The sequence below is a fragment of the Cannabis sativa genome, chromosome 9 (assembly GCF_029168945.1).
Source record: "Cannabis sativa cultivar Pink pepper isolate KNU-18-1 chromosome 9, ASM2916894v1, whole genome shotgun sequence".
NCBI lineage: Eukaryota > Viridiplantae > Streptophyta > Magnoliopsida > Rosales > Cannabaceae > Cannabis > Cannabis sativa.
Genome location: NC_083609.1, coordinates 3,696,837 through 3,710,942, shown reverse-complemented (window position 1 = coordinate 3,710,942; position 14,106 = coordinate 3,696,837). Strand labels below are relative to the sequence as shown.

Here is a 14,106-nt window from a genome sequence, read left to right as displayed (position 1 = left end):
TTTTAGTAATTACACAATATAATTACACAGTTACACAGTTACTTCCTATTACACAGTTACAGTGTAATTATATGATTAAACAAACATGTAAAATTGTGTAATTACCTAAATTACACACAAATCCAATCGCATTGTGACTTTCCAAATGTACCCCTAATAATAATAAAAGATAAGAAATATTCAACAAAAAAAAAATATATATATATCACTATAAATATGAGATATCTACCTGACCTTTTTAATAAATTGTGGATGTGCATTTATTGCTAGAAGATATCATATAAATAAAGGAGTAATGCAACATGCTTTAATTTAATGTGATATGAATTGTGGTGGATACTTCCTACCTTCTTAACCCAAAATTATATGAGGTGAGATAAAATTAAATTACCAAAAAGTGTAGAGATTGAAAAACACCAAAACAAAAACAAAAAAGAGGCCAATGAGAGTTGACTGGTGAGGTTGACACAGTGCCACTTAGATGATGAGACTTTCATCTTCACTTCCTTCCTCTCTCACCTACCACAACCTACTTCTTCCATTCCAACCCTTCTCATTGAAAATATAAAATAAGAAAATAAGGTTTCTTTGTTCTGTATTTCCATGATAAGGTAAGGCTATAGCTACCAATACCATAAAAGATCATAACAAAGGGATAACCTTATCTACAAAATTCCAATCATATGGATGAGCAGCAGCCACCCCCACCAGATGGAAGTGGATCTTCTTCATCAAAGATAAAGACAGAGGATTTGGATGTTCCTCTTCAGGCCATTGGTTTTGAGTTCCAACAAGTCTCTTCAACTAAAGTCTCTGGTTTCCTTCCTATCACCCTCAAGTGTTGCCAGGTCTTCCTCTTTCTTTGTATGGATTCTTGAGTTTCTTACATATAATTGTTAACATATGTTTCAAAGCAGCCATTCAAGGTGTTACATGGAGGGGTGTCAGCTTTGATAGCTGAATCACTGGCTAGCATGGGAGCTCACATGGCTTCTGGTTACAAAAGGGTAGCTGGAATTCAACTCAGTATCAACCACTTGAAGAGTGCTCACTTGGGAGAACTTGTTCTGGCTGAAGCCACTCCCATCTCTGTTGGTAAAACAGTTCAGGTTTGTTCTTATCCCTTTTCTATCTGTTGTGTGACCCCAACCCCCAATTGGTCAAAAGCACCATTCATATCATAATTACCTTTAATTTGGGGTTTTGAGCAGGTGTGGGAAGTGAAACTATGGAAAACTGATCCTTCAAACACAAAGGAGAAGAAATCTTTGGTAGCATCATCTAGGGTAACCCTTTTATCTAACCTGCCAGTACCAGAGAATGCTAAAGAAGCAGGAGATGCTCTCATGAAGTATGCAAAGTTATGAATAATAGTACAACAGTCAAAATAATTATATACTGATACAAACAAACAAAATTTCAAAGCTGTGAATCAGGCTTAGCATCAGACATTTTTTGTGCTAATTTTCTTCTATACATTTAGTCAGAAATCTGATATGTGTAATTTTTAATTTATATGCTTCTAATTCAAATAAATGAAGGAGCACATTTCATTCTTAAGACATATAAGATCGTATTTCTGTAAGTACATACTGAGATACACTCAATCCTATACTAATTGAGTGAGTAATAAAACTCTGATGATTATTTTTTTGATGCTTTTTACTGTTTCTTTCCAAAAGAAGTGGCTCTACTCTTGCTGCTCTTGCTGGTTTTTTTCTCAGAGGGAGAAATCTTTTGCCTTTGCAAAACCCAGAAAAATAATATGAATATATAATATATAATAGGTCTTATTAAGCACCAAAAAAGACCAATAAAATGAATGACCCCAATAAAGGAAAAGCAATTTTTACCTGAGATTTCTAAGCTGTTGGGTCAATTGATGGATTTGTAAACCAGAAAGTTTGAGAGAAATCAAGGTTCCTGGTACCTCCTCAGAGACTACATTAGAAAGTTGGTAAATTGAAGTTGCCAATCTTCTAAATGCCTGACCAAGTATTTTTCACAAACACATTATAAACAATATGTTCATAACCAAATCACACAAAATCATAATCATAAAATAAGTTTAAGAGTTTATTACATTCAAGGTAGGAATTGAAACTACAACAAGTAGGGGTGTTCACAAATTATCCGATCCAATCCAATCCGCACGATCCAATCCAATCCAATCCGCAAAATGCGGATATCCGCACTTGTGCGGATTGGATTGGATTGAAAAAACTAAAATCCGCACTTGTGCGGATTGGATGTTGTTTGACCTCAAAAAGTAACCGATCCAATCCAATCCGCACTTAATTATATATATATTTTTAAAAAATTATAATATATAATATATATTAATTAAAAAAAGACACAAACTTTTAATTTCTTAATCTTTTTTAGTAATATATTGAGTTGGTGCATTTTATTTATTTCATAATAAAAAAACACAAGAAAAATAATTCTTATTCACATAGACATATACATATAAATTTAAATATATATACTAACTTATTTATTTTAGTAATAGATACATATATATTTTAGTATAAATCTAAAGATAAGTACATAGATATTGATATATATGTATATTGGTTTGATTTGTATATAAATAGAGATGGAAATAGATTATTATTGGAGTTTAAGAAACAATAGTCTTTTTTTTTTAATTTTTTTTCTATGAAATATTATATAATTTATTAGTAAAAAAATAACCGATCTAAATTAACCGATCCAATCCGCACTATTGCGGATCGGATTGGATTGGATTTAAACTCTTATGCGGATCGGATTGGATCCAAAATATGAAATCCGCACTTAGTGCGGATTGGATGTTGTTTGACCAAAAAAGTGCGGATTGGATCGGATGAACAACCCCTAACAACAAGTGATATAATTGCCCCAAAAGCCTGCACATGCATGAGATTGAGAAAGTTGAGTCAAGAAAAGGATCAAAGGTGAAAAATAATGAGTTTTTATTGGGAATACTACCATTGATAGTACAAAGAGAAGAGAGAGAAGACCCAACTCAGGTTTGGGTTGAAGCTTTAATCTTTTGGCCATTTGAATGGAAACACCACCACCAACATCACCATAGCCATAAGAAGAAGAAGAAGAAAGTATAAAGGAAGAATCTTTATCTTTATTTGGGTTATGAAAGCGTAATCTCAAAGGCAAAAGGGGTGGAGTAGTACTAGTATTGGTATTGGTATTGGTATTGGTATTGGTATTGGAGGGTTCAACAGTTGAGAAATGGCATCTGAAGAAAGAGCCAACAGGAGAAGCCATTGGTGGCCAGTTGATTGATTGAGCTCCTCACATTCTGATTTTATGTTTCTCAAAACTACATGTCGTTTTGTGTACATAAAATAAAACCAACTTTTTTTAATTTTTTCAATTATTAATCCACATAATAAAATCCCATTAACTCTGCTTGTAATATTTTCGTTGATACTCTTGTAAAATTTACTAATTCATATTTGTTAAGTGGTGTTTTCTAAGATTATTTTTTTTTTTACAAAAAACAATGGTGCATTAATTACAATTAATTTTATAAATACACCTAATTTTATCAAAAAAATTATACTTTTAAAAAGGAATTAACCTCCATAAATACATTCTATTTACCTCAAATTCTAAACTTTTACTCAAATATATGCAAAGATTAATATCATTTCTTTGATAGACTTGGTTTTTTTTTTTTGGATATATATACATATAGGCATAAGTTGAAAATTATTCTTTTTAATAAATAATTTTAATTAATAAATACTCCCTTTTATAATTAAAGTATAAAATATAACACTACTGTAATTTATTAAAATTAAAGTTCCTAACACACATAATAAGAATATAACTTATAAAATTAAGTATAAATTAAAAAATAAATAATAAAAATAAAAATTAAAATAAAAATTAAAAAATTAATATACAGTGTAATTTCTTCCTAACTTTTTATTACAACCTCTTATTTCAATTATTTTTCTCAATTTTGTCTCAAAAAATACAGAGTTAAAGTTTTATTTTTTTTTTCTATTTTTCTTTTACTACAATGCTTGTTATAGTTAGTTATAGTTATGTTATTTTTTTGGTAAATTTTCAAAAAACAGAATCCAAAATAAATTTAAATTTCATGAAACATATGTGTTAATTAAAGTTAAATATTAGAAAAGTAAATTATTCCTAATTTTTAACCGGCACTCATTATCCTTCCCAATTAGTGGCTGGAATGACAAAAACATGTTTTTTACATTTTTGGGTTTGGAACGAGTTTTGGACCTTTGGTGCATTGTATGATAAATCCAAATTAAAAAGTATTATTATTTGTGGTGCTCATCCAATTTTAATTATTTTAATATATTTATATGCATTTTGGGAATATGTGTTGATGAAGGTTTTGGATATAAATGAATCACTTTCCTTATTTTTTGGATAAATTCATGACTCAGCCTCCTTTCATCTATGACAAGAATAAACAATAATTTATTATTTAAAAAAAAATGTGTATGTAGTCAAATAAAAGAGGTAGTGAAGAAACACCTCACATGCACTCCTTTCACAATTTTCACATTCTCAAACTCTCTTCTCTATATATATAAATATTACTTTCACTTTTCATTTCATACCAAACCAAAAAAGAAACATTAACCTTAATTCTCTCTACCTAGTATTATTTCTTGCTTTTGTGGATATGGGCTTTAGAGAAGTACCTAATGGTAACTCCAACCCTTCTCTGTTTTTTCTTTTTAAGTGTTATTGTTGTTAAACTATTTTCTCTTGTGTGATGAAATGTGTTAGTGTTGGAGACCAAGTGTGGAGCTGTTTCTGCCTTTGCTATTCACCAAGAAGGTAGTAATAATTATAATATTAATTATTTACATTAATGTCATATATGTTTGATTGGTTATTGAGTTGAGTTGGGTTATTAATTAGGTGGTGGTTTATTAGAAGATAGAGACCAGAAATTCTTGAGTAGGGCTGTAGAGGAGGCTTATAAAGGAGTTGAAAGTGGAGATGGAGGGCCTTTTGGAGCTGTTATTGTATGCAATGATGAAGTTGTTGTAAGTTGTCATAACATGGTTTTGAGATGCACTGATCCTACTGCTCATGCTGAGGTTACTGCCATTAGAGAGGTTAGTCTTACACTACCACAAGAGTATTGTTATTGGGCACCACTAGTGCCTAGCACTTCTAAACATGTTACTTTACGATTAACTATCTAAAAGTTATTACATTAAATTATATGAGACTTGATATTTAGTTGATCAATAATAACATAGAAAAGTGTTAGACACCACTAGTACCTTTTAGCATTTCTCCTACCACAATTCTCCATCACTTTTCTTTTCTATAATGTAATAAATAGTGTTAAAATTTACTACTTTCATCAATTTTTGTAGACTTATAACTTATAAGGTTGCTAGTTCTTGTTTAGAGAATGAGCAATGATTGTTTTAAATTGGGTTTTAATTGGTTCATAACGATCTTTTTAAATTATCTTTTACAAACTCTTTTTTAGTTTTTAGAATTAAAATAAGTCTTTTTTTTAAGAGAGAAGTTAGAATTTATAGCTTTTTGCAATAGTACTTTTGAGAAGTACTTATTTTTGAAATTAAAGTAATGTACATGATTTTAAATTATTTATAATTTTTTTTTAATGATATTCAAATACTTTTAAGTACTTTTCATTAAATAAAATCTTCGTATAATAATTATTTGAACGTAAAAATAAATTAAAATTTATACTTATAAATTGTAGAGTAGTTACTCTGTAAACCAAGTCTATCACACATTTTTTTATTTTGTAAAATACATTTTTTTTAATAATTCTTCAAATTTATAGAATACTATTTAAACATTTTTAATTAATATATCTTTCCTTGTTTAAATTTTTGGAGCAGAAGCATATTATATATATATATATATTTTTTTTATGTGGGGTCACAAATTAGTTGCTTATAATTTGATTTTGCATACCATTAGGTTAGACAATAAGATTCTTTTTAATGAAAAATTCCACAATTATTATATCTTTTCTCAATCATTATATGATTTATTTTAGAGTTGACTTGAAGAAATTTTGATAATGATTTTTTTTTTTTTTTTTTTTTTTTTTTTTTGTTGTTGTTGTTGTGGTATGGTTGTGGTAGGCATGTAAGAAACTGAAGAGGATTGAGCTATCTGATTGTGAAATCTATGCATCATGTGAGCCTTGCCCCATGTGCTTTGGTGCCATCCACCTTTCAAGACTTAAGGTTAATTTTCAATTTTAATTAATACAATTAATAAACTCTTTTAATTATTATTATTATTATTATTATTGTTAATCACTATGTATATATATGATGACCAAAACAGAGGCTGGTTTATGGAGCTAAGGCTGAAGCTGCAATTGCTATTGGGTTTGATGATTTCATAGCAGATGCATTGAGAGGAACTGGGTTCTATCAAAAGGCTCACTTGGATATTAAAAAGGCAGATGGCAATGCAGCCATTATTGCTGAACAAGTCTTTGAGAATACTAAGGCTCATTTCCAAATCTATTAACTAATTAATTAAGGAGTTTGTGTAAGATGTTTGTTTGTTTGTTTGTACAGTCTGTTTTTTGTTTTCAATAAGTTTGAAATGTTTTGTCTAAGGCTTTGCATTGTGTGATTCTATCATTTAATAATATGTAATCTACACAATGCTTGCCATATGACATTTTTCAAAATTTCTGCATTTGTAGTAATGAAGGGAACATCAAAAGCTTTCATCATCACAATAACCAGTTTGAGTAATCTTAATTGTCATTAAGGAATTGGTTAAATACTATTTTTGATCACGTGTTTTACAAAATTTACTGATTGGATTATCTATTTTGTTAAATAATAATTTGGAGTTTGTATTTTTTAAAATGATACAAAATAGTACCTTAGAGTTCAATTTTCGTCAAATTAAAACTTAATAATAATTTGTCCGGGATGTGTTATGATTAGAATGATTATATATATTTTTGGATTCATTCATGCTAAAAAGTTACTTAGGTTGGTTATATTAAAAAAAAGTTGACAAAAATTGAATTCAAGATATATTATGTACTATTTTTAGAAAATATAGAGTCTGATTTATTATTGATAAAAGCATCTGATTAGTAACTTCTACAAAATAAGGTTCAAAATAATATTTATCCTAATTAATTATACATGAAAAAAATAAGGAAATTACATTGTATACCCACTTTACTTTATTTGTTTTAATTTTTACTTTTATTTTTATATTCTTCAAAATATACCTATTTTTATAGATGATGTTCTCATTAAACCCTTTAGGTTAATATAAATTATATGCTAGACTTAAGTAGAGAATGATAATATATTAAACTACTTACTCACAAAAGTAGGTATATTTTAATAAAATATAGTATGTGAGTATTTTTAATTAGTAGATATAAAAAGGTAAAATTTGAGTGAATTTTTACAAAAATATTATTACACGGATTTTTTTTTAAAAATATTGTGTTTTTATAAAACACCAGTGAAACACAAAGCAGAACAACTCAAAATAACAGTAGAACAACTAAAAAACACCAGTAGAACACTATTGAAACTTAACACAGTATACTGCAGTATGAAATTTATAAAAAAATACAGTAAAGAAGTAAAAAATTGTGTCTGACAGTATTTTTGTAAAAAAATGACAAAAGTTAGTATACCATATAAATTTCCTATAAAAAAGAGGTAGTTCTCAACTTATCCATAGCTTGGTTGCACTTCGGCCCATAACACAAAGCCCATTATGTTTGGGTCGGGCCCCGGCCCGGACTGAGTGAAAGGAGGGAATAAAACCCGAGAGAGAGTGGAATTGATTTGAAATACAAATTGAGTTTACTCTCTCTTTGTTCTGCTTCTGGTTTTGGTTGTGGTGAAGAACGGAAATGGATGACGATGACTGGGACTTGGAGCTCAGCGCTGAACAATTGGATTCTATCGAAAGAGAAGCTTTTCAAAAGCTAGCTCAGCAACGTTCTGCTTCCGTATCTCTTTCTACTTCCAACACCATTAACAAGGTCACTCTCTCACCCTCCTTAATCTTTGTTCTTTCTTTCTTTCTTTCTTTCATCTTTTTGACGATTTTGTTTTATCTTTCACTAATTGATTATCACAATGCAGCTTCATTCTACTGCCGCACCTTCCGCTTCATCATTCCCTTCAAATGGTAATATATTCAAATACATAAAAATGTTGAGATTTTGGACAATTCATGTGATTCTATTGCTTTTACTGTAAGAAGATGATCACGCCAAGGCCAAGGAACTACCTAAGTTTCCTGTCAAATTTTTTCTTCATGCTACTGGAAATATTGCTGCTAAATTTTCTTACGATCAGGTATTTTGTAATTGTTAGGGATTCAGAATTTTTCCTTTGAGTTTCAACTCAATTCAGTTTAATTCAACTCAATTCAATTCAGGTAGTAGTGGGTGCTCTCCGCAAAATCCCTAAAGCTGCTTGGATTGCTAAAGAAAGGTCTTCTCATTGTTGCTACACCTTTGAACTTTGTATATTGTACAACATTTCTTGTGTCTGAACTCGAAAATGTTACTAATATTAAGGATAATTTCATAAGTACCTAAAACAACAAAAACAAAAATTATAAAAATACGGTTGTACTAAATTTTAAATATTTGTAGGGTTTTTAAGATTTTATTTACAGAAAATACGGTCTTTTGATGTTTTTTATGGTGTATTCTTGTTATTTTTTTGTAGTATTCTTATTGGTTTTTTGTTTTTTGTATATTATATTTATGTTGTTTTGATGGTGGATGTTGTTTTCCTTGTTACTTTTGTGGTTTTCTTATTGATTGTGTTGTTTTCATAGGACACGGTAAAAATGTAAAATATATATATATATATATATGTGTGTATGTTTGAACGTTAAAGTGTAAAAATTTTAACAAAAATTGTATTGTGTAAATTTCCCATAATATTATGCTATTCACTCTGCAGGATTTGGATTTTTCCTCCATCTTCTTTGACCCTGGCTGAAAAAGGTTTGCGTGAATTATCTGGTGTCAATGTTGAGGTGATAACTTCCCCCCTTTCCAAACAAATATTTAGCTCCTAATTGGCTGTTTTCAATTGGCATTTTATTAATTTATTCTCAGTTAGTTTCTCTACTTTATTCTTCTGTTACAATTCTTACAGTTGGAAAACTTAGATCCCTTAGTACATCGTGCCATTGCTGCCACTTCTGCTGTTCCAGATCTCCGAGGTAAATGCTTTTTCTGCCTAAGTTTGTTGCGGATGATTGAATATGTGTTTAAGTTTCAATATAGAATACCACTTGTCAGGTGATAACAAGCTCATAATAAAAGAACTATAACTTGCTTTAGATCTTGGTCATGGACTTGTCTATGTAAACTTTTATTTTAGGCTCTTTAAGTCTATGAAGTATCTTGAGCTCTTTTTACTTAAAACTGCCATTTCAGCTTTTTTCTTTGTTTTTAGATCGTTATGACACGATTCCGACTTCTATCGAATCAAAGCTCTTGCCATTTCAAAGAGATGGTGTTAGGTATGTACTAGTTATCTGAGATCTTTCCTCTTCAATCCAAACCATTGTTACATGTGACATCAAGAGAAACTCAATATGTTTTTAAAATATTTATTTGTTAGTTTCTTTTTAATATGAACATGGAAGCCTAAGTTCTTTCTTCTAATTCCTTATCTCGCTCTTTTCAGGTTTATATTGCAGCATGGAGGCCGAGTTCTCCTTGCAGATGAAATGGGATTAGGAAAGACTTTACAGGTAAATTATTCTTCATGAAGACTCTTTCCATACCTGCGATTTATCATCCCTTGTTTGAAGAAATATCTTACTGATTGTAGCCTAAATGATTTCCTTTTATTGATTTGTTAATAACATGAAACACAATCTGTGAATTTTAACAGCAATCAGACGAGTAAGAAGAGTTGAAAGCCTAATAGATTGCATTATTTAAGCAGCACACTTGCTCATGTATTTTTTGTAGGCTATTGCTGTAGCTTCATGCGTACGTGAGTCTTGGCCTGTACTAATACTGACCCCCTCTTCCTTACGGTTGCATTGGGCTTCAGTAAGTATCTTTCTCAATTTTGCAGTCAGTAATTGTGAGGGATAGTTGCCTAAGATGAATATACTAATCGGCCTTTTCTACAGACAATTCAACAATGGCTGAATATTCCATCATCAGATATACTTGTAGGCAACCTGTCATTCCTCTATTATTATTATTATTCTTTTATTTCATTTTCATGTCATTTTGTATTAGGAACTTGATATATTGTGTTATGTTGTATTAACAATCCCAAAAAAGTCTGTTATCAGGTTGTTTTGTCACAATGTTCTGGATCAAACAAGAGTGGATTCACAATAGTATCCTCAAGTACCAAAGGGACTATTCATCTGGACGGTCTATTTAATATAATCTCCTACGATGTAGTCCCTAAACTACAAAACTTGCTCATGGCCTCAGAGTTTAAGGTAGGAGTGATCAAATTATCTTGTAATTTTGTAGTACTGATGTACACATTAAGAAATTATCTAAGACGAATAAAAATGTTTATTATTTATGTTGGTAATTTACATAGATTTCACTAGCTTTACATCAAATGAAGTGAGTAGGTAGTTATTTGGCCTAGTTTGATTATGGGTGGATATTGTGTTACTTACAAAAAATATAGGGCTCAATTGGTATTACCAAACTTGCTGATTTGATGAGTTGCTATCTTTCTTTTTCTTATTCAGGTTGTGATTGCAGATGAGTCTCACTTTCTGAAAAATGCACAGGCAAAGAGGACAACTGCTTCTCTTCCAGTCATTAAGGTCTTTCCTTCTTGATAATTGATCACTACTTATTAATTTCATATTGTTTACAAACTGATAAACTACGACGGATGTTGCAAACTGTTAACTTTACTCTTATCCTAATCTTGACATTCCAGAAAGCTCAGTATGCACTATTGCTTAGTGGAACTCCTGCTTTGTCTCGACCAATTGAACTATTCAAACAGGTATATCTTGAATCCCCGATAAGCAATTCATTGAAAATGCTCAAGTATCTTTCAGCTATATTAGTTATTTTGACAACTTGGTGCCAATTTTACAGTTGGAAGCATTATATCCCGATGTATTTAAAAATGTTCACGAGTATGGTAATCGATATTGCAAGGGTGTAAGTAAAATGTTATCATTATAAGACCTGCTATATCATCTTGATTGTATCTTTTCCTGTCTTAATTATTTTTTGCTACTATTTTTCTTTTCAACTGGATGTTGCAGGGAGTATTTGGAATGTATCAAGGTGCAAGTAACCATGAAGAATTGCATAATCTGATAAAGGCAACCTTGATGATTCGTAGACTTAAAAAAGATGTTCTTTCTGAGCTACCTATGAAGCGTAGGCAGCAGGTTAGTGTATATCTGCAATGTTTCTGCTAGTTGATGTATGGTGTGGCAAGTGATGCTTTTGAGATTTGGTTGGTCAACGAAGTAGATGCAGTTCGTATTGTCATGCATCATACTATTGCAACATTGCTCCCTGTAATTCGTGTGGGAGAAGTGCATGTGGTCCCCCTCGTGATTATCATTAAATATTGACTTAACCAACCACATTCCTCTTCTTTTGTGTGAAGTAAACTACTATTCAGCTCTCTAAGAACTTTTGTGTGTTAATTAATATCAGGTCTTCCTAGATTTAGCTGAAAAGGACATGAAGCAAGTTAACGCCTTATTTCGTGAGGTATTTTACTCATCAATCCTTAGGAGATGTTCAAATTATATCAGGGTTCTCTTTTCTTATTGAGAAAAGAAAGTATAAATTTTTTTATCTTCTTTTTTCTAGTTGGAGGTATTAAAAAGGAAAATCAAGGCCTGCAATTCAAAAGAAGAGGTCGATACATTGAAGTTTTCTGAGAAAAATCTTATTAACAAGGTGATCTTTTCTACTAATCATGCTGATATCATAATGTCATCTGTCAATGAAAATTGCAGTGCAATAGGTGCACCCACTAAATTCACGGCACTCTGCTACTGTTTTCTCATTCATGAAATAAGTTTCCTCCTATATTTATTCTAGCCCAATTTTTTTCCCCTTCTAACATCATTATGGTCTTCAGATTTATACCGAGTCTGCTGAAGCCAAAATCCCAGCAGTTCTAGAATACCTTGCAACTATGGTGGAGGTAAATCTCCACACCGTCGATATATTCTTACAAACTGCTCAACACTGTGAACAGTGTGAAGAAATTTTCTCATTGCAAGCTTCGTAGTGAATAATAAATTTGATTTTTGTGTAGTAAACCATGGGGTATGCAGAACTTTCATTGTCTCATCCTCTGAAGTATGTTTGTAACTTTAATGTGCAGGCAGGCTGTAAGTTCTTAATATTTGCACATCATCAGCCAATGATTGATTCCATACATCAGTTTCTTCTTGTAAGGCCACTTAAGTTACATTGACAAGCTTGTCCCAAAACTATTATTATCGTTTTATTTTTAATTCCTTGAAAAAAATAAGAAAAATATTGAACCTTCTTTGAGATTGGTTAAGCTTATGATAACTTCCAATTTCCAGAAGAAGAAAGTTGATTGCATTCGGATTGACGGCCATACCCCTGCAGCATCAAGACAAGCTCTGGTTACAGATTTCCAGGAAAAAGATTCTGTGAAGGCAGCTGTGGTATGTCTCTGTTCATCATTTAACTTGTAAATAGGTTCGAAGTTTTCTCATTGACATAAGTTACAAGTGGAATACTGGATACAGAAAATGACGTACTACAGTTTGTGGAGCTTTTTTCTTAGTCAGATACTTATATTTAAAATATCTGTGCAGCTGTCTATTAGAGCTGGGGGTGTTGGTTTAACTCTAACAGCCGCAAGCACAGTTGTTTTTGCGGAATTGTCTTGGACTCCCGGGGACCTGATTCAAGCCGAAGATCGTGCTCATAGAATCGGCCAGGTATATTTGCTGAATAGCATCATACCAAATGGATGGTATAGTTAATGGATTGATTTCTTTGAGTTGAGTACACTTTCCCATGTTTGATATACTTTCTTCGTGTTACTAGGCGTCTTCAGTGAATGTATACTATCTGCTAGCAAATGACACAGTTGATGACATCATATGGTAACTTTCTTGTTCAATTATTTCAATTCTGAGCTCGTTCAATATTACCCGATTTCTAATTTTGGCGAGTTTGGTTGTTTGTCTCTCAACTCAGGGATGTTGTTCAGAGCAAATTGGAAAACTTGGGGCAGGTAAAATTGCAACCCTAACCACCCTCAACTATTATTAAACACTTTCAGCACTTACTATAATACTGCATTCAGATATAAACACTGTTTACCTAATTGCAATAACCTTTGTTCAAGATCATAGTCTTTATTATTCTCCCTTTTAACTGATTTGTTGTGTTGAGTAGATGCTTGATGGGCATGAGAATACCATGAAAGTTGCAGCCAACCAACCGAAAAGCAGCCCTTCCAAGCAGAAAACCGTCAACTCGTCCAGCCAACCAAAAAGCAGTCCTTCGAAGCAGAATACACTTGATTCCTTTATTAAGCGTTGCAATAACACAAGCGACCATGAAAGTGAGCCGAAGCTCAAATATCACAGGCAGTAAGACAGACACAAGAACATTTGCATTACGAAGTAGGATACGACCAGTTTTGTAAAAATATTGTTATTGTAGCAATATTTGTAGGTGGAAATGTATAAAAAGAGAGAAAGGCTGTACAGAAGTTTGGAATATATTGTGAGATTTTGAAGTAGATTCATATCATGTAGTGTGTAATAATGAAGTTAGAATTGTTCTAGTCATTAATAGGTCAAAACTCACATAAAAGCTATTGAATGATCGAGTCTAGAGTCTGCTTTGAACTTGCAATTATGTTGAACTGTGGCTTTAGCTAGATAATCAACAAAGAGTCAAAACTTGGATTATCCAAAACTAAAATTACCGAACCACTTGTAGTGTGTGAGTGTTGGAGATCTTGGGTTCGAGTCCCAGGTAAAACATGTTGTAATATATAAACGCTTAAATCAAAAAAAAAAAAAAAACTAAAATTACCGGGGCGGGGCTGAGACCCGGATAAAAACCCGGTTAGT

At 31.5% G+C, this 14,106-nt stretch overlaps 4 protein-coding genes across 5 annotated transcripts; 3 read left to right on the top strand and 1 right to left on the bottom strand.

Annotated features, from left to right (window-relative positions):
- Positions 1 to 282: 282 nt before the first annotated feature.
- Positions 283 to 3,396, bottom strand: LOC115723429 (uncharacterized). Its single transcript, XM_030652916.2, has 5 exons — positions 2,974 to 3,396; positions 2,872 to 2,891; positions 2,084 to 2,114; positions 1,854 to 1,987; positions 283 to 1,741 (listed from the first exon to the last, which is right to left on the bottom strand). Exons 1-5 carry the CDS (start codon positions 3,268 to 3,270, stop codon positions 1,663 to 1,665), a joined length of 561 nt encoding a protein of 186 aa, XP_030508776.2. The 5' UTR covers positions 3,271 to 3,396; the 3' UTR covers positions 283 to 1,662.
- LOC115723432 (1,4-dihydroxy-2-naphthoyl-CoA thioesterase 1) lies at positions 357 to 1,654 on the top strand. The gene is made up of 3 exons (XM_030652920.2): positions 357 to 848; positions 918 to 1,109; positions 1,212 to 1,654. The coding sequence occupies exons 1-3, from the start codon at positions 684 to 686 to the stop codon at positions 1,365 to 1,367; spliced, it is 513 nt and encodes a 170-aa protein (XP_030508780.2). The 5' UTR covers positions 357 to 683; the 3' UTR covers positions 1,368 to 1,654.
- A 1,052-nt stretch (positions 3,397 to 4,448) lies between the features above and the next one.
- LOC115723428 (guanosine deaminase) lies at positions 4,449 to 6,745 on the top strand. 2 transcript variants are annotated; one of them, XM_030652914.2, is made up of 5 exons: positions 4,449 to 4,697; positions 4,780 to 4,830; positions 4,915 to 5,114; positions 6,132 to 6,236; positions 6,340 to 6,745. In XM_030652914.2, exons 1-5 carry the CDS (start codon positions 4,673 to 4,675, stop codon positions 6,526 to 6,528), a joined length of 570 nt encoding a protein of 189 aa, XP_030508774.2. In that variant the 5' UTR covers positions 4,449 to 4,672; the 3' UTR covers positions 6,529 to 6,745. The 2 variants fall into 2 exon arrangements, with proteins under 2 accessions (XP_030508774.2, XP_030508775.2); XM_030652915.2 differs by having other exon boundaries at positions 4,516 to 4,697; positions 4,930 to 5,114.
- Positions 6,746 to 7,787: 1,042 nt separating this feature from the next.
- On the top strand, positions 7,788 to 13,885 carry LOC115723406 (uncharacterized). The gene is made up of 24 exons (XM_030652884.2): positions 7,788 to 8,029; positions 8,133 to 8,178; positions 8,254 to 8,348; positions 8,431 to 8,486; positions 8,967 to 9,042; positions 9,165 to 9,231; positions 9,468 to 9,534; positions 9,702 to 9,768; positions 9,992 to 10,075; positions 10,159 to 10,200; positions 10,327 to 10,482; positions 10,747 to 10,824; positions 10,944 to 11,012; positions 11,108 to 11,173; positions 11,281 to 11,409; positions 11,684 to 11,740; positions 11,843 to 11,932; positions 12,117 to 12,182; positions 12,366 to 12,434; positions 12,574 to 12,678; positions 12,832 to 12,957; positions 13,067 to 13,125; positions 13,220 to 13,256; positions 13,421 to 13,885. The coding sequence occupies exons 1-24, from the start codon at positions 7,898 to 7,900 to the stop codon at positions 13,619 to 13,621; spliced, it is 2,040 nt and encodes a 679-aa protein (XP_030508744.2). The 5' UTR covers positions 7,788 to 7,897; the 3' UTR covers positions 13,622 to 13,885.
- The last annotated feature ends 221 nt before the right edge of the window (positions 13,886 to 14,106 follow it).